The 19,428-nt window shown below is 40.1% G+C and overlaps 1 protein-coding gene across 1 annotated transcript in view; it reads left to right on the top strand.

Annotated features, from left to right (window-relative positions):
• LOC133633896 (homeodomain-interacting protein kinase 3-like) overlaps nucleotides 1–19,428 on the top strand; it is a 97,691-nt gene that overhangs the window by 62,393 nt on the left and 15,870 nt on the right. The window contains 2 exon segments of the mRNA XM_062026697.1: nucleotides 9,248–9,371; nucleotides 18,615–18,734. Of these exon segments, the coding sequence (XP_061882681.1) occupies nucleotides 9,248–9,371; nucleotides 18,615–18,734 (244 nt within the window).

The following is a 19,428-nucleotide window of genomic DNA, read 5'->3' on the forward strand; positions in this document are numbered from 1 at the left end:
GTGAACCCACAGCAAAAAAGAATGAAAAACACATTTCTGGAGAACATCCCACCGTAATACAACATAAACACAACACAACCAATACCCAGAATCCCATGCAGCCCTAACTCTTCCGGTCTAGATTATACACCCCCGCTACCACCAAACCCCCCCCACACATCATCATCACCCCCCCCCCCCCCCCCCGTGCGTCGGTTGAGCGGAAGAGTTAGTGCTGCATGGGATTCTGGGTATTTGTTGTGTTGTGTTTATGTTGTGTTACAGTGCAGATGTTCTCCAGAAATGTGTTTGTCATTCTTTTTTGGTGTGGGTTCAAAGTGTGGCGCATATTTGTAACGTAACAGTGTTAAAGTTGTTTTTTTTACGGCTACCGTCAGTGTAAGCTGTGTGGCTGCTGACCTAGTACGCCAGCTGAAGCTGCATTCTACATGTGGTTGAGCAGGTACACTGTTTGAGCAGGCTGTAGAGGGCGCCAAAAGCAGCGCCATCACATCCTGATATTCGGGAGTCTCCCGGAAATAATGAGAGGGTTGGAAAGCATGACGCTATCAAGCGCCATTCATTCAAAACTCACGGGCCGCCCTAATATCAAATTTCCATATGAAAGTGCGTACCGGTGCGTGTGTCTGAGACCCCTGGTTAACATAGCACAAAGCAATAGCTTTGTATGTGGTGTTTTTCATTTAAAATTTAATTTTTTTTTTTGTGGCTCCCATTATTTTCTTTAATTTGTGAAACTTGCCAAAATGGCTCTTTGAGTGGTAAAGGTTGCCGATCCCTGGTCTAGACAAACAGGAGATTGGAGAACATAAAATTGACAGAATCAGCAAATCTGAGTGCACAAAATGGTCCCAAAGGAACAGGAAGTTCTGCATATAATGTGGTATACATGCACCGGTTCTTTTGAGGTGAATGGGTCCATTATCTTTCCATTCAAAAGCCAATGACTCTAGAGGGAAAACACAGCCCATCTGAACTAGGACAAAAACCTTTCTTTAACTTTGGCTCCATGTCAGCACATTAAGAGGTTTACATTGGCCACACACGCCCTAAGGCCTGTACGCTTAATCCAAAGCCTCAGCAGATCAGAGCGCAACTGCTGCTTGTGTTCCACTTAATAATGCAGAATGACCTGAGTTTGTGCATATGTTTGGAATTGCACTTCATGGAAGTGTTGGGCAGTAAAGTCTCCTGCTTCTATCATGGGATCTCATGTTGCTACGTTGTCTTAGTGGGAGCCTATGTCAACTTGTGTGTGTCCCAAAATAGTGTATTTATCAGAACAAGCTGTGTGAAGGCCCATGTAAGCGTAAAACAACAATAGCCCTCCACTATGTGTTGCCACCCTTATTTGCTCTTATTATTATTACATGTCAGTCCTACCTGATAGGACAGAGCAGGGAGGATGAAGGCACTCTTTATGGGGTGTGAGGTAACAGCCTAACTTAAAAGTTCTTTAAATAGAAACAAGAATAGTTGCGTGACATACATTACTGACACAGTTTATGGGTCTGTCATGACTTCGGGCCCTCAGTTGCCATGTTGGCTGTGACATGTCACAACAAAACTGCATTACTGTACAAGAGGCGCACGCCATATAAGATTACCAAAACTGACAGAGCTAGTTTGCTTTTATTTCTTAGTGCTTACACGTGTACTTAAACTGGTTATGAAAGCTGAAACCACTTGAGTTGTTTTAGAACATTGCAGAGATTATGTTCTGTACAGGACATCTTCACTGTTTGGGAGTTAACGCTAACCAGCTGTCAGACAGAAGGCATGAATATGAATTAGTTCTTAAGACTTTATGCTGAACTTACTTTGAAGTATTTCGGTGTAATTCAAAGCATTAGGTGTTTGCAGTTACGAAGTAATCATGAAAAATAAATGTTCAATACCTCCAAACTTTGTCATTAAATTAAAACACATGACATTTTAATGTATTTAGGATGTGAGCAAATCACAGGTTTCCTCATTTTAAGATACATATTTTGTATGTCATTAGTCCATTATAGGACTATGATTCAAATGAGGAGCATGCAATTGTACAATATTCTACAGTTTGTTCTCCCTCAACTCATAAAAAACATATTTTTTTAAAACATACCATATGAAACAAAGTGAGATGTGCAATATGGTTTTCAAATGTGCAGATCATGTCACCATTATGTGTGAGAGGCAATCATAGTTATTAGGAATAGGGTTGGGTATCGTTTGAATTTGAACAATTCCGATTCCGATTCCTGACGATTCTCGATTCCGATTCTTTTAAGAGGCAGGGTCAAAAAAAAGTTTAGGATATTTTAAATGAGCTAGCTAACCTACAGTCTTTCTGAATGAAATAGTCTGACATTCTCCATCAATTTTAATTCTATTAACTTTTTATGAACTTTACTATAAATTCCTCACAGGGCTGTTTTCAACTAGAATATAAATATCAAATCTATGAACTTGAATATAAATATTATAAATTATGAATACATTTTCCCAGGGGTACACTTTCCTCAAGAGAGCTTTATTTTTGAAAACCTCATGAAAACACATTTACACATAAGTGTATGATGCTGCAGGAAACCTCATGAAAACACATTTACACACACAAGTGTATGATGCTGCAGGTACTTAAAAATGTTACCGTGCTCCCACTGATGGGCTAAACTGGTGCAGAAAAGCAAATAAACAATAAGAAACAACTTGCAAAACCCAGTCCAGATTAGCAGCAGGTACAGTATAAAATCAGAGACAGTTCTTGTTTAGGAAAATGACCATATCCGTCTTCTCAGGCAGGATGCGTGAGCGTTCTGGACAGATAGTGTCTCCTGCTGTGGAAAATACACGTTCGCTGGGTGTGGAAGAAGCTTGAACGCATAAATATGAGAAAGCGAGATCTGACAGCAAAGGATAAGTCTTTTGTTGGTTCCACCGGACCACCACCATGTAGCAAGGTCGTCAGACATAAGTATCGGTGGAACGTCCTGGTACATCTGCAGCTCTCTCTCCACTCGTTTCTTGATGGACATGGAGCTCTGTTATTTCGCGGTTATTTCATTTTTTTATAAAGTAAAGCCACACTTTCGACCGCCGACGCCCGCTATCCATGCTTGAGCTTGACTGACTCACTCGGCTATGCTAACACTTCCGGCGGCCGTTGGTGTTCAGCGGCTTCTTCTCCCGGTTCGGCGGACATATTTTTTTCCGGTCGGCTGACTTGGTATCGAAAATAGGAATCGAAATTTAAACTTTTGAACGATTCCGGGAGAATCGGAAAGTTAGTCCCGGTTCCAATCGATACTCGATACTCGATACCCAACCCTAATTAGGAATATGCTGACTCTTACGGCCACCGATCAGTATCGGCCACATTTCTTGAAAAAGTATGTGATCACCATTGCCGCATAATGAATGCCTTTCCATGCGGATCACAAACGCTGGTGCCCCTGCTGACAAAGTAGCAGCTAACAGCTAACAACTGATCATCCTTGAGATGTTCCTACAGCTTAATTGGAGTCCACCTGTGGTAAATTTGTTGGTTGGGTGTGATTTGGAAAGGCACACACCTGTCTATATAAGATCCCACTCTTGACAGTGCATGGCAGAGCACAAACCAAGAATGAAGTTGAAGGAGAATTATCTGTATAGATATCCGAGACAGGATTGTCTCGAGGCAGAAAAATATCTGCTGTCTTGAAGGTCACAATGAGCACAGTGGCCTCCATCATCCGTAAATGAAAGAAGTTTGAAACCACCAGGACTCTTCCAAGTGCTGGCCAGTCGTCTAAACTGAGCGATCAGGGTAGAAGGGCCGTAGTCAGGGAGGTGACCAAGAAGCCGATGGTCACTTTGTCAGAGCTACAACATTCTTCTGTGGAGATAGGAGATCCTTACAGAAGGACAACCATCTCTGCAGCAATTCACTAATCAGGCCTGTGTGGTAGAGTGGCCAGACGGAAGCTATTCCTTTGTAAACATTTTCCAAAACGCACCTGACAGACTGTCAAACCATATGAAACAAAATTATTTGGCCTGACTTGACAAAGATTAAAGTGACAAGCGGTAGAAAATAGATGGATTGATGAACTCTTTGGCGTGAATGCCAGGCATCATGTTTGGAGGAAACCAGGTACCGCTCATCACCAAGCCAATACCATCCCTACAGTGAAGCATGGTAGTGGCAGCATCATACTGTGGAGATGTTTTTCAGCTGTAGAAACTGGGAGACTTCTCACGATGGAAGGGAAAAATGAATGTGACAATGTACAGAGACTTCCTGAGTGAAAACCTGCTCAAGAGTGCTCTTGAATTCAGACTGGGACGATGGTTCATCTTTCAGCAGGACCACAACCTTAAGCCCAAAGCCAATATATCAAAGGAATGGCTTCAAGGCTACTCTGTAAATGTCCTTAAAGGCCTACTGAAACCCACTACTACCGACCACGCAGTCTGATAGTTTATATATCAATGATGAAATCTTAACATTATAACACATGCCAATACGGCCGGGTTAACTTATAAAGTGACATTTTAAATTTGCCGCTAAACTTCCGGTTCGAAACGCCTCTGAGGATGACGTATGCGCGTGACGTAGCCCGACGAACACGGGTATGCCTTCCACATTGAAGCCAATATGAAAAAGCTCTGTTTTCATTTCATAATTCCACAGTATTCTGGACATCTGTGTTCGTGAATCTGTTTCAATCATGTTCATTGCATTATGGAGAAGGAAGCCAAGCAAGCAAAGAAGAAAGTTGTCGGTGCGAAATGGACGTATTTTTCGAACGTAGTCAGCCACAACAGTACACAGCCGGCGCTTCTTTGTTTACATTCCCGAAAGATGCAGTCAAGATGGAAGAACTCGGATAACAGAGACTCTAACCAGGAGGACTTTTGATTTGGATACACAGACGCCTGTAGAGAACTGGGACAACACAGACTCTTACCAGGATTACTTTGATTTGGATGACAAAGACGCAGACGTGCTACTGTGAGTATGCAGCTTTGGCTTTTTTTTGCGTATGTACGTAACTTTTTTAAAATATATAAGCTTTATGAACCTTGGGTTAGGTGAACGGTCTTTTGGGCTGAGTGATTGTGTGTGTTGATCATGTGTTTGAATTGTATTGGCGTGTTCTATGGAGCTAGGAGCTAGCAGAGGAGCTAGGAGCTAGCATAACACGTACCGTACCGTAAGTGCGCGTCACGTACGTAACTTTTTAAAAATATATAAGCTTTATGAACCTTGGGTTAGGTGAACGGTCTTTTGGGCTGAGTGATTGTGTGTGTTGATCGGGTGTTTGAATTGTATTGGCGTGTTCTATGGAGCTAGGAGCTAGCAGAGGAGCTAGGAGCTAGCATAACAAACACGCAGGTGTTATTATGCAGGATTAATTTGTGGCATATTAAATATAAGCCTGGTTGTGTTGTGGCTAATAGAGTATATATATGTCTTGTGTTTATTTACTGTTGTAGTCATTCCCAGCTGAATATCAGGTACCGTGAGTATGCAGCCTTGGCTGCTAAACATTCGATAACTTGACCGTATGTGCGCGTCACGTACGTAACTTTTTAAAAATATATAAGCTTTATGAACCTTGGGTTAGGTAAACGGTCTTTTGGGCTGAGTGATTGTGTGTGTTGATCAGGTGTTTGAATTGTATTGGCGTGTTCTATGGAGCTAGGAGCTAGCAGAGGAGCTAGGAGCTAGCATAACAAACACGCAGGTGTTTTTATGCAGGATTAATTTGTGGCATATTAAATATAAGCCTGGTTGTGTTGTGGCTAATAGAGTATATATATGTCTTGTGTTTATTTACTGTTGTAGTCATTCCCAGCTGAATATCAGGTCACCCCCGGCTCTCACAGCATCTTCCCTATCTGAATAGCTTCAACTCCCCACTAGTCCTTCACTTGCACTTTACTCATCCACAAATCTTTCATCCTCGCTCAAATTAATGGGGAAATTGTCGCTTTCTCGGTCCGAATCTCTCTCACTTCATGCGGCCATCATTGTAAACAATAGGGAACTTTGCGTATATGTTCAACTGACTACGTCACGCTACTTCCGGTAGGTGCAAGCCTTTTTTTTATCAGATACCAAAAGTTGCAATCTTTATCGTCGTTGTTCTATACTAAATCCTTTCAGCAAAAATATGGCAATATCGCGAAATGATCAAGTATGACACATAGAATAGATCTGCTATCCCCGTTTAAATAAAAAAAATTCATTTCAGTAGGCCTTTAAGTGGCTCAGCCAGAATCCAGATTTGAATCCGATTAAACATTTCTGGAGAGATCTTAAAATGGCTGGGCATCGACGCTTCCCATCCAACTTGATGGAGCTTCAGAGGTCCTGCAAAGAGGAATGGACGAAACTGCCTAAAGATAGGTGTGCCAAGCTTGTGGCATTGTATTTAGAAACACTTGAAGCTGTAATTGCTGCCAAAAGTGCATCAACAAAGTATTGAGCAAAGGCTGTGAATATTTATGTACCATACTTTTCTGACCTTAGGGCGCACCAGATTATAAGGCGCACTGCCGATGAGCGGGTCTATTCAAGTCTATTTTTATACATACTGCACACTGGATTATAAGGCGCATTAAAGGGGTCATATTATGATTTTTTTAAATTTATTTCAAACTCCTCCTCGTGGTCTATCTCACATGTAATGGTGGTTCTTTGGTCAAAATGTTGCATAGATTACGTGGCTCCACTTCCACAACGAACGCGATCTACCGGTCGATCGCGGAGGGTGTGTGTGTCAGTGGATCCCCAGCCAGGCATTAAAAAAATAGTCCTAAAAATGAGCGATCATAAATCTTCACTATGACGTCACTTCCGTCACTTGATTGACATTCACGGCACCCGAGGGTCTTCTGAGATGACGCTGGCTGCTGCCAGCTCATTATTAAGAAAAAATTACCGACAGGAAGGCGAGAAACTCTTTTTATTTCAACAGACTCTGGCGCCGTACCTGTCGTCAAAACTCCAAAGACCGACTGCACAGTTCCTGCCTTCACAATAAAAGCTCTGCTTCATCCTGCCTGCGCTAAGAGTCTCAGAAAGCTGGCGTGACCAAGCTAGCAAGCTACGGAGTTTGCCGCCAATGTATTTCTTGTAAAGTGTATAAAAAGGAGTACGGAAGCTGGACAAATAAGATGCCAAAAAACAACCACTTTCATGTGGTATTGGACAGAAAGGAGGACTTTTTTTCTCCTTCATTTGAAAATGCGGACGTTATCAGCACCACTGTCTGATTCCTATCAATGCAATTAATCAGAATCAGGTAATACACCAAATTATATTCTTGTCTTCATGAAAGAAAGGAATCTATATGTGTTAAACATGCTTGCATTATCTTTAAACACCTTTAACTTGTTAACAATATGAACTATATGTGTTAAACATGCTTGTATTATCTTTAAACACCTTTAACTTGTTAACAATATTACTATATGTGTTATACATGCTTGCATTATCTTTAAACACCTTTAATTTATTAACAATATTAACTATATGTGTTAAACATGCTTGCATTATCATTAAACACCTTTAACTTGTTAACAAAAACATATATTTCATAAATAAGTAAATATAAATTATATATATGAATGAGGTAGATCCCCGCGACTTGATCAATTGAAAAGTAGCTCGCCTGCAGAAAAAGTGTGAGCACCCCTGATTTAAAGTGTTGGTGTTGTTTGCTGGCGTCTACACGTATTTATTATGTGTGACTGCCATCTACTGGTCACACTTATCATTACACACTGTACCAAATTAAATAGCTTCGAGGTCGGTAAACACAACCGGAATGATTACATACATTAGGCACACCGGGTATAGGGCCTACTGTTGATTTTTGCGGAAATTAAAGGATTTTAAGTGCGGCGTATAGTCCGAAAAATACTGTACATTTTATTTCTTGTTTTTTATTCTTTAGTACATTTGCAACAATTTTTAAAAAAGAAAAACTTTTTTTCACATTGTGATTATGTGGTACTGTGTGTAGAATATTGTGGACAAAAAATCATTTATTCTATTTTGGAATAAGGCTGTAACATAACAAAATTTGGAAAAAGTGAAGCGTTGTGAATACTTTCCAGATGCACTGCATATATCAATGCATTTCATGTGTGACTTTTGCACACAGCCTGGGAGTCGTGAGCTCTATGCTTCCCTGCATTCAGCAGCACAGTTTGTACGTCATATGTTCAGGATGGAAAATGGATTTGGTTTCACTGGACAGTAATGAGGCTTGGGTTGCAACAACCTCACAGCTGCAAAGGTAGCCCCCACTTTTCCTGCCAAGTATTTTTGACTGGAAGTATATCCTATGGTGGGGACCGCGCAACACACCCACGGCTGCGAGCTTTATCCTCCAGAAAATCCTCCCCTCAGACCAGCAAGATTAAAATTGTTGGCATGTCTCCCAGTTTAATTTTTACTGCCATGTTGTCTACTGGCCTAGCATTTGTTTTTACCATGTAATCAAACCTGTTTGAAGAGAAAAGGCTTTAGGTTAATCGCTTAATACTTTCAGATTCCTGCAGTGTAAATATATATTTTCTGGTACTAGGTTTTACACCAATCTCTTGTAAAAATGTTATTGATGGAAAGGACATATTCCACAAATGACAAAAAAACCTGTGACTATTTATAACAGGCAGGTAATCCAAAACTGTTGGATTGGATTACCCCATGTTGGGATATGTTTGTCTTAACCTGTGTAATTAATTTAAGAAGCATTGTAAGCACAAATGACAACAGCCTGCGGACAACCATTGTTCTTTTCGTTGTACCTGAATACTTAACACACCTGCACATGCCTTCCATTAACACTGATGACAGTTTACAGGAAAACGGTAACTGTTTCAAAAACATCCACTACCAGGCCTAGGTTTTTGTTTTTTAGTGCTAAAACATAATAGTGTGAAGGGACAGCCAAAACGACATAATTTCTGTTTACAACTAACCGCCAATGATTCACTTGCAGTAACCAGAAGAAGACCATATTAAATAAAAATAATAGTAACAGCGCTTTTTTGTCAGGAAACGGGAGTTATAATAGCCTGTCAAAGCGCTCTTCTCCAACCTCGCCGACCTCCTAACCCACTGGATCGGCTTGCTGAAGCATGGCTACTCTGCCTCACGGCATGATCCATGACATTTCCGACTCATGCAAACCTATCTCATGGGGATTTTCATGATATTACTTATTGTGAATACTTAATGTTTTTTTGTATGTTTCTACAGGGCTCCAGAGATTATTTTGGGATTGCCATTTTGTGAAGCCATAGACATGTGGTCCCTAGGCTGTGTGATAGCTGAGCTTTTTCTGGGCTGGCCCCTTTACCCCGGCGCCCTAGAGTATGACCAGGTAAGCAAACACCTCAATTTTGGGGTTTATTTATTTACTCCATTGTACAATTGTTGTCTCATTCAGTCGTTATCTTTGATGTTTTGTGGACGTTACCTCCATTCAAACCTGGGGAAAGAACAACTATAAAATAGTTGGTTCGGCCCACCCATTATACTGTCCATGTGTGGGTCTGTGAAACATTACATCCTCCATTTCTAACTTGCTGATGTTATTTTCCACTTCTTTTTGTGTGCCTTGAGGTTTTGACTTTTCCACTGTCCATGCAACTTTTCAAATGTGACAGTCCACAGTGGTTTTGAGTTTCCATTTGATGCAGTTTTTTTTTATTGTTTACGTTTCTGTTGGTTATTGTTGATGACTGCATGCTATTTCATACCAAGCTACTGAAACAATTATTGACATTTCACAGGTTAGTACCCACGTTTAAAGATGTTGTCTAAATCTTGCCAAAGAAGAATTGTAAAAAAAAAATTAAAATACAACTTGACCAAAGTTAAATAAGACTGACTGGAACTCTTTGGAGATGTAAAGATGGAGATTAAAGAGATTATGACTACAACAAGTTATTTTAATGTATATATTTTTGAGAACACTCTTTGTGCCGTAAAGGGAGGACATATCTGAGATTTTGCCAACCCTAACAGTGTCTCCCCAGGACCAGACTGATCAGGGCTTATGCTGAGCGGCTTTCTCCTATCTCCTCAAAGCTTGCCAGCAAAGCTGCCGTGTGCCATGCTGCACCCTACGTGACAACTCGACCTCCATAGTGCACATTGCACTAACACTGAGTCTTTTATGACCAATTAATTTTTTACCCTACTTGGGTCAAGGTAAGGTGAGCTCACTCACACCTTTGAAATAGATTTGACCTCAGTCCCAAGTAAAGCACCGCTAGTGTCAAAATGAAAATCTAATTTGGCAGCAACCAGGCAGCATGTAATAAGCTGCTTTAGGGATATTTGGGCAGAACATTCTTGCTTCAGTAGCAGACACCTTGGAGTTTGAAATCTCAGATGGGCTCATAGAATAGAATAAAGATGCCAAAAATAGGAGGTGTGAGGTTGACTGGAAAAGGAAGTAACATAATAGGTGAGAAAGTACCTTTGGAATATAAAACACTGAGAGGAAACCAGCAGAGTGTAAATGAAACAGCGAAAGTTAGGTGTGGAAGAAGGGGATGTACAGTCAAACCTGTACATAGCGATCACTCGGGGGAAACTGAAACAGTAGCCAACTGGCCACTATACACAGGTCGCCATGACAAAATTACCAGTGGAACAAAACAATTCATATCATTGTATCCTAAAAACAGTTAAATAATAACTGACTCCTAAATACCACCGGCGCCTGTACGTTTCCACTCTAGTTATTGACTACGTTTTCATGCACTAAATTGGTCTCATTTTTCAAATAATTCAGCTCAAAAAAAGCATTCTATAACCCATAGAAACACCTTAATCTGATCGTGTTTGGCTTTTGAAAAGTCGGGACTACCACGCCTAGATTATGCGATTGAAAACCAGATCTCCTGAGTGGGTTTGGGCTGCCGTTGAGGACCCTTCGTATTGCACATGCGCCAGTCTGAACGTGCGGGATATAACCCGAAACTGGATCCCGTTCAATAAGAGCATTGACTAAAAACAGACAACAACTGGAATGTAGAGGAGACTTTTCTTCACAAATTGAAAAAACATTTTGAAGTGCATCAATGGGAGAAAAAAAAGAAACTGAGATTTATTTAAGAATGCAGCCAAGGAAATGGAGAATGCCGGCTTTATTCGGACTGCCGAACAAATACGACTGAGATGGAAGACAACAAGGCAGGTCTATTAGGCAAACAAGAAAGCGTAAACAAACCTCTTCACGCTGCATTTGTGCACTACAAACTAGTTAGCAATAACTCTGTATTCAGCACAACTGGCAAGCTTGTACAGAACAACAGCAACCCTCATCTGGAGTCAGTTCACAAACAGTCTTTTCCTTCAGACTTAAAACTCCTTCCATCAATCCACAGAGCTTATTGAATGAACTTTGAGACATTCGAAAGTTTTCTTTCCATTCTCCATCCTAAATTTCCTTCAAAACAACTCTCTTATACCAGTCTTTGCTTTGGAGCAAAAAAAATTCGAGACCTTATTGGTCGTAGTTTTATGTTTGTGATGCAATCTAACATCATTTTGTTGATGCTGTCTGCTATTTAACATCAGCATTGCCATTAGACACATAATATTTGTAATCTGTGCCAATATTACAGCATCAGGTAGAACAAGAACTGGGCTGTTGACGTATAAAAAGCTGCAAAGATGCCTTCTTTTGTTGTGGCATCATAGGCCAAATGGAAAAGCAATACATTAATTCCTGCTAAAAGCGCTCTCTAGTGTACGGGAGGCATACGGCATATGACCAATAGTCTCATTAGAGAGTGTGCATAGACACTGGGACTTCACATGTAGGTGAAGTCCCAGAAGAAGTCAGACTAATTTAGTGCATGGAAACATAGTCAGCGTGTCAACTTCTACCAGCTGCACTATGTCGCATACATACTGCTCCTATCTCCGATACTTTGGAGCTCTCAGCAGCAAATAAGCAAGGCTTCTATTTTTACTGGATAATGCAACTAAGCTGCAGCAGTTTGGCACAGTTGGGTAGAGCGGGACAGAAACTATGACACGTAAACATAATAAATCCGTTTCATTTTCAGAATAAAACTCTCCGTGTTTATTACTAGCTTACTTTCCCATGTTAAAAGCACCAACATCAGGGGGAAAAATAAAACAAATATTGTTCTTCTCCCGTTGGATCACCTACCTGTTTGTTGTTGAATTCATCCCACATACCAATTGTCTCATGCAAATGTGCACGATTTCCCTGCAAGAACCTGTCCTACTGTCTGGGGGAGCAGAGCTGTGCCACGCTATGCACGGCATGCAGCCGGTGAGTGTTAGCGGAGCACAGAGAAAACTCCAGAGCACAGGCAATGCAAACACACTTGTGGAATTTAGAGGTACAACTCAAATTTATCATTATCATGCATCATTGTAGCACATTTTGGTGGTAGTGGCCGCTAAATGGAGTAAAAACACTAATCTGGGAGACAAAACAAATGGGTACTGGTTGCTTAAACAGGTGGCTGCTATAGACAATGTTTACTTGTCTTTGCGGGGGACATTTTTTGTGGCCCCCATAGACAAGTGCCCACTCACGCAGGTTTGACTGTATGTATAATAGATCCTGGATGTAAAGTCAGCATGTTGTAGCATCTTGTATTTGACATGCACCTGCTGCGCCTTTAGCATTGTTTTTGGATTAAAATACTAGTTCTAAATATGGAGGTCTCTTATGTTACGGTACTTTTAACTATCGTACCAGTTTATCAAGTGTTTGTTGGAAGTAAGCTGTAGGTTATTTGTCAAGAATTCTGTAGTCCCCTGTGTGATTAAATGCACAATTGAGAAGAAATTAAATGAGGAACTAGAATAAACTAGAGATGAAATGTACAAAATCACACCCATGTTTGAAAGGTATACTTTTTTATTTTATGTGTTTAAAACATGCCTGATCTACCTTCATTAGCAACTGTACATCAATACAATTTTGAGTGGTCTTTTATGTAAACAAAAAAAACAATCAATATACAGACTCCAAAATGATGAACAAATAAAGATGTCATATACAGGGGTGCCGAAAAGGGGGGGTAAAGGAGACGGATTCTTGGGGCCCATGATGGAGGGGGGCCCAGGGAGGCCCCTAATGATGATGAAATTATAATGTTGCCGCTGTGTTAGGGGCCCTATAAAGATTCTTTTCATGGGGCCCAAAATCCCTAGCGGCGCCCCCTGGTCATATATGACCCGGAGTGAAACCGAGGACAGGGGGAATGTAGAGACAAGTACATACTCCGCACCCCCTAATATGATGTTGGTTGGGTAAACACTGAGCATGTCAGGTATGGGAAGTCGGATGCTGCTAAGTGACAAATTATTTGTACACAAACAATACACAAAAGCTTGTTTGGTGCATTAGAGTGAAGGCCACATTCGAGTGGGAAAAATGAGAAAAATCACATCCCATTCATATGTCTTAAAGTAAAAAAACAATACACACACACAATTGTGCCATCAGAATGACAAGTGGTTTGTATTTATTTCTTTTTTTTTAGATTATGTGGCATTTTACAAAATAGCATTATCTGCAAAGAAAAGAAACATGTTTGATTTCATTTTCCATTATTAACTTATGTTAATATACTATCGGTGCACAACTTGTATGGTAAGCTGGCTAAAATATAAAAAGCTGCAGCAAGGCAGCTGCCTGCTGGTGTGAGGTGTCTGCACATCCGCTACCACTTTCCATGGGAGGAATCTGGCTGAAGTAGAGCTACCTTTTCCAATCTTTCTGCACGGGGTCTGCTTCCATCCTACACAGCATACTGTATTTATAACTCAGACTCCTCCTACTGGTTCCTCTTACCTTCTTTCATCTTGTGTTACATTGACTTTTTGTTGACTTTAATTTCAGTTCACTGAAAGGGCCAGGAGTACCATGCGGCTTGACTAGTGACTGGCATATTCTAAAATAGCACTGGGCAGTTGAAAAAATGTATTTGCCAAAATAAAAATAATGATTATTCATTATGTTTAATTAGATAGGATGGACTCTCTGAATATTCTGACCTCTTGTTTAGAGGCCAGCGATGATTTGTGCCATTTCAGAACTCTCTAGTTCAACTGGACATAACAGTAGCTAATATGATTGTGACAAAATATATTATTTTATATATCTATTTTTACACTATTGCTGTTTGTACTTGAGTTATGCAGAAAACTATAACGTTTATTTATTTGGTTTGTTTTTGTTTCACCCTTATAAAACACACGGATACACCATTGGTCAGGGCTATTCAACTGGTGCCCGCCGAGGGCCAAATCCAGCCCCGGAATGACAAAATACTAGCCCCCAAGTTCTGTTCAAAACTTGGGAGACAATCTTCTGTGAAACAAATTGCTAAAAACACAAAAATTATCCTGTTGTACAGAGTAACTTGGACAACTGTACACACATTGACATATTGTTGCATTGACATTTTAACCTTGCTGTGAAACATACTTGCTTGTAAAATTGTGATTTACATAACCAAGGCGTTCCTCAAGGCAGCCCTTTAAGCACTCTCCGTTTTGGCAGTTAAATTTTTTTTCGTAATGTGATTTTATGTAACGAAGGTGTTGCTGTAGCTTGTTTACTTTAGATACAGTCAGTAGTCATTTATTCAGCTTCTTTATTTATACTAGTACTGTTCCTCAAGGTTCCATTTTAGGTCTTCTATTTTTCATTATTTCAACTGGTGGTCCGCGAGTTCAGTTCTAAAAACATTTGAGGGACTCACATTTTTGCTGAAGATTCTTAAAAAAAACAAGAGTGCTGTCATAAAGATGATTATTAACTAACTTTTTAGCAGAATGTCCTTAATAACAGCAGGGTGTTCCTGTAACTCTGACAAAATAAATAGACGAAAATCAAATATCGAGTGTAAAGGACGCTGGTTCACCATATACATGTATACAAAATAAGACCAACCGTGAAGGCAGAAGTCCGGCCCCAGGTCTTTTGTTTTGTGGAAATGTGGCCCCCAAAACAATTTAGTTGAATATGCCTGCCAATGGTTATAAAGCAATATTGTTTGTACTTATTATTGTTGTTGAGGCAAAGTATAAACTATAAAGTTTTTCTTTTCATTAGTTTTTTTTTCACCCCATAAACACACGGACATGTCACAGGTTATAGCAGCATCGCCATATCTAGATTGATAGATTGTGAGCCATGTGCATAGTATTGTATCGTGAAAAACCCTAAGATTCTCAATTCTAGTAGTTAAATGGTAAATGGTAAATGGGTTGTACTTGTATAGCGCTTTTGTACCTTTTTTAAGGAACTCAAAGCGCCTTGACACTATTTTCCACATTCACCCATTCACACACACGCATTCACACATTCACACACTGATGGCGGGAGCTGCCATGCACGGCGCTAACCTGGCCCATCAGGAGCAAGGGTGAAGTGTCTTGCTCAAGGACACAACGGACGTGACTAGTATGGTAGAAGGTGGGGATTGAACCAGTAACCCTCAGATTGCTGGCACGGCCACTCTCCCAACTTCGCCACGCCGTTAACATAATCGTTGTTCTTCTTTAGACCACAAGCTAGTTGAGACTGAATCAACAGCAACTCTGCTCGGAGCCGGCAAGTATGCATTCCGTTTTGCCTTAGTTTCACTTCAATACACAATTATTCAACAATCAGTTTCACACAACGGATTTCTTACGCAGTTCCTAAAATGTTAAGACCATTCCTAGTCTAGCCTGTTTGGTGGTCTGTCTCGTGATCTTTAGGTCTCTGCGGAGCAACGCCTTTTGAGAAAAATGTTTTTTTCCCACTCACACACTGGGATTGGGTTCTTGTTTATACAGTGCTGCTGAAGGGGCAGGGACTGTAATTATTGCACTTTTAAATGACTTCTCAGTGTTGCATTACTGTGTCATCACAGCATGAGAGAGGCTGGGGAACAGATATTGGTTTGCATATACTGTATTGTATTTTTTGCAAACCAATGGACTTGCATCTTCTTTAAGAAGTCATTTTAGCTCCGTTTGCATTAACTTTAATAATGTAAAACTGCAGAATAAACTAATTAGGGCTTTACTCTGCTTGGACAACAAGGACATATGTCACACCCACACACAAATACATTCCGTTTACACTCATCAGACAAACATTCAAGCTAGGACTCCAAAAATACTCTGACCAATAAATTATTTCAACACTAACAATGTCTATAATAATAACAATAATACAACAGATCACATTGCAAGCACACCAGAAGTGTTTATTTACAAACCCCAAAACCAGTGAAGTTGGCATGTTGTGTAAATCGTAAATAAAAACAAAATACAATGATTTGCAAATCCTTTTCAATCTATATTCAATTGAATAGACTGCAAAGACAAAATACTGAACATTCGAACTGGAAAACTTTGTTATTTTTTGCAAATATTAGCTTATTTGGAATTTGATGCCTGCAACATGTTTCAAAAAAGCTGGTACAAGTGGCAAAAAAGACTGAGAAAGTTGAGGAATGCTCATCAAACACTTATTTTGAACATCCCACAGGTGAACAGGCTAATTGGGAACAGGTGGGTGCCATGGTTGGGTATTAAATCAGCTTCCATGAAATGCTCAGTCATTCATAAACAAGGATGGGGCGAGGGTCACCACTTTGTGAACAAATGTGTGAGCAAATTGTCCAACAGTTTAAGAACTTACTCTAAATTTCTCAACGAGCTATTGCAAGGATTTTAGGGATTTCACCATCTGCGGTTCGTAATATCATCAAAAGGTTCAGAGAATCTGGAGAAATCACTGCATTTAAGCGATGATATTACGGACCTTCGGTCCCTCAGGCGGTACTGCATCAAAAAGCGACATCAGTGTGTAAAGGATATTACCACATGGGCTCAGGAACACTTCAGAAAACCACTGTCAGTAACTACAGTTCGTCGCTACATCTGTAAGTGCAAGTTAAAACTCTTACTATGCAAAACCAAAGCCAAAGAGGAAAAGAACCATCCAAATTTTTATAGGCGCAAAGTTCAAAAGCCAGCATCTGTGATGGTATGGGGGTGTATTCGTGCCCAAAGTATGGGTAACTTACACATCTGTGAAGGCACCATTAAAGCTGAAAGGTACATACAGGTTTTGGAGCAACATATGTTGCCATCCAAGCAACGTTATCATGGACGCCCCTGCTTATTTCAGCAAGACAATGCCAAGCCACGTGTTACAACAGCGTGGCTTCATAGTAAAAGAGTGCGGGTACTAGACTGGCCTGCCTGTAGTCCAGACCTGTGTCCCGTTTAAAATGTGTGGCGCAATATGAAGCGTAAAATACCACAACGGAGACCCCAGACTGTTAAAAAACGTAAGCTGTATATCAAGCAAGAATGGGAAAGAATTCCACCTGTAAAGCTTCAAAAATCGGTCTCCTCAGTTCCCAAACGTTTACTGAGTGTTAAAAAAAAAAGGCCATAAAAATGCCCCTGTGCCAACTTTTTGCAATGTGTTGTTGCCATTAAATTTTAAGTTAATGATTATTTGCTTAAAAAACATTAAATATCTTGTCTTTGCAGTGTATTCAATTGAATATAAGTTGAAAAGGATTTGCAAATCAATGTATTCTGTTTTTATTTACCATTTACACAACGTGCCAACTTCACTGGTTTTGGGTTTTGTAGTTTAGTTCACATCATGCAGAGTCAAAATTGATAATACGGTTAATTTTAATTCTCAAATGTAAGGTTGATTTAATGTGTTGTTTTTGTTATATATGCCCATAGGTAGTAACACAGGGTGGCCTGATACTGCTGGCTCAATACTGCACTTATGTAACTCTTGGCAATGTCTTTGTACATTTAAGATATTGGCATCCTGCTTTTGGATGCTTTTCAACAGAGACTGTTTGTCCTTGTTCCACTTTCTCAAAAGTTTATTTGATACCTTGTTGTTTCCACCATAGAAAATTACAACAAGGCCTTTCTCCCTCCCTTGTCATTGTCATTTTGAAAACCACTTCCACTCTGCTAATGTTTTTCGATTTTTTAGAAGCATAATCCCCCAGAGCTGAGTTTGTTGCAATGTTACATTTAATTTCAGCCATACTGGCATACACAAGCAGTGTGACATAACAGGATTTTGTCATATTAAGGGCTATACTGGTGTTGCCTTGACTTGACGTGTGTCACATCTCTCACAAGTATGTGGCTCTGTGCTGCATCTCTAATGCTTGTTGTCCTTAACACTCGGGTGTGATTGACGTCAACCGGGCTTCTGACTGGACTCTTCTCATAAACCTGTGTGTGACACACACCGCTGAAGGACCATCATTACCGAGAAAGGCATCTGGCATTGAGGGCAGAGGGACCTTGTTATCAGAGTTAACATGCAAAGACCCTAACACCAGTCAAACATAAACACAGGGATATTTGGATTTAATAGTTCCTCTAGAAGTGCAGTTTTCAAGGTCTGTGACGCCGTGCCTGCTATGTGGACATTTCGCACAGTGATTAAGACTGTCTGGGACTCTACACAATGATGTTACTGATGTTGACCTTTTTAATGACTGCAAAACAGTGTCTTTGTTTGAATGTAATGTCTATCTATAAAATCAGATTTATGTGTCCCTCTGTCTAGATTCGATACATTTCTCAGACGCAAGGTTTTCCCGGAGAGCAATTATTGAATGCAGGGACAAAGACAACACGCTTCTTTTGCAAAGAGTCTGACTCACCTTTTGCATCTTTCAGACTAAAGGTAAGAAGCTTCAACACACCTTACACATGTTTTTGGCCAAACATTAAAACGTACGGTCTCGAAACAGTGCCAAAATCCTCACATTTAAAAACCACACTTTCCGTGCGTGTGGCCTCTCTAAGCACATGCTAATTAATTTTTTGCACACATGTTTGTTGCCAGAAGTAGGAACACATTCTTTGACAGAAGTAGGAAGTGCGTTGCTATGTGCGCTGATATCAATGCGCCCACGAAAAAAGTTCTGGTCTGTGACTACATTCTATATTGTTTTAGAGCGCTTTGAAGGCTACATAGGGCTCTTATTAGCCGCATCTAACAAGTGTTTTTTTAATCTTTAGAATCCTAAAAGGAAAATACATTTGTGTTCTAGTCTAGTGATTCTCAAACTGTGGTACACGGTATCCATCTAGTGGTACACCAAATAATCACTTGATTAAAGTACAGTGTTATATCTTCCTATATTCAAACACAGTGTTACTGTTCAAACAGTGAGTAATGTTACAGTGGCCAAAAATATTAAATATATTTCTTAAATAAAACCTCTGCCTTATTGTTTAATGAACACTTTCGCCTAGTACGCTACAGTATTTTAATGTTGATCATTATGGTGGTACTTGGAGAGACAAGATTTTTCTAAGGTGGTAATTGGTGAAAAAAATTTGAACCCAGTAGTCTAAACTAAAGAGTCTGAAGG

This window comes from Entelurus aequoreus, linkage group LG02 (genome assembly GCF_033978785.1).
Source record: "Entelurus aequoreus isolate RoL-2023_Sb linkage group LG02, RoL_Eaeq_v1.1, whole genome shotgun sequence".
In the NCBI taxonomy this organism is placed as follows: Eukaryota; Metazoa; Chordata; class Actinopteri; order Syngnathiformes; family Syngnathidae; genus Entelurus; species Entelurus aequoreus.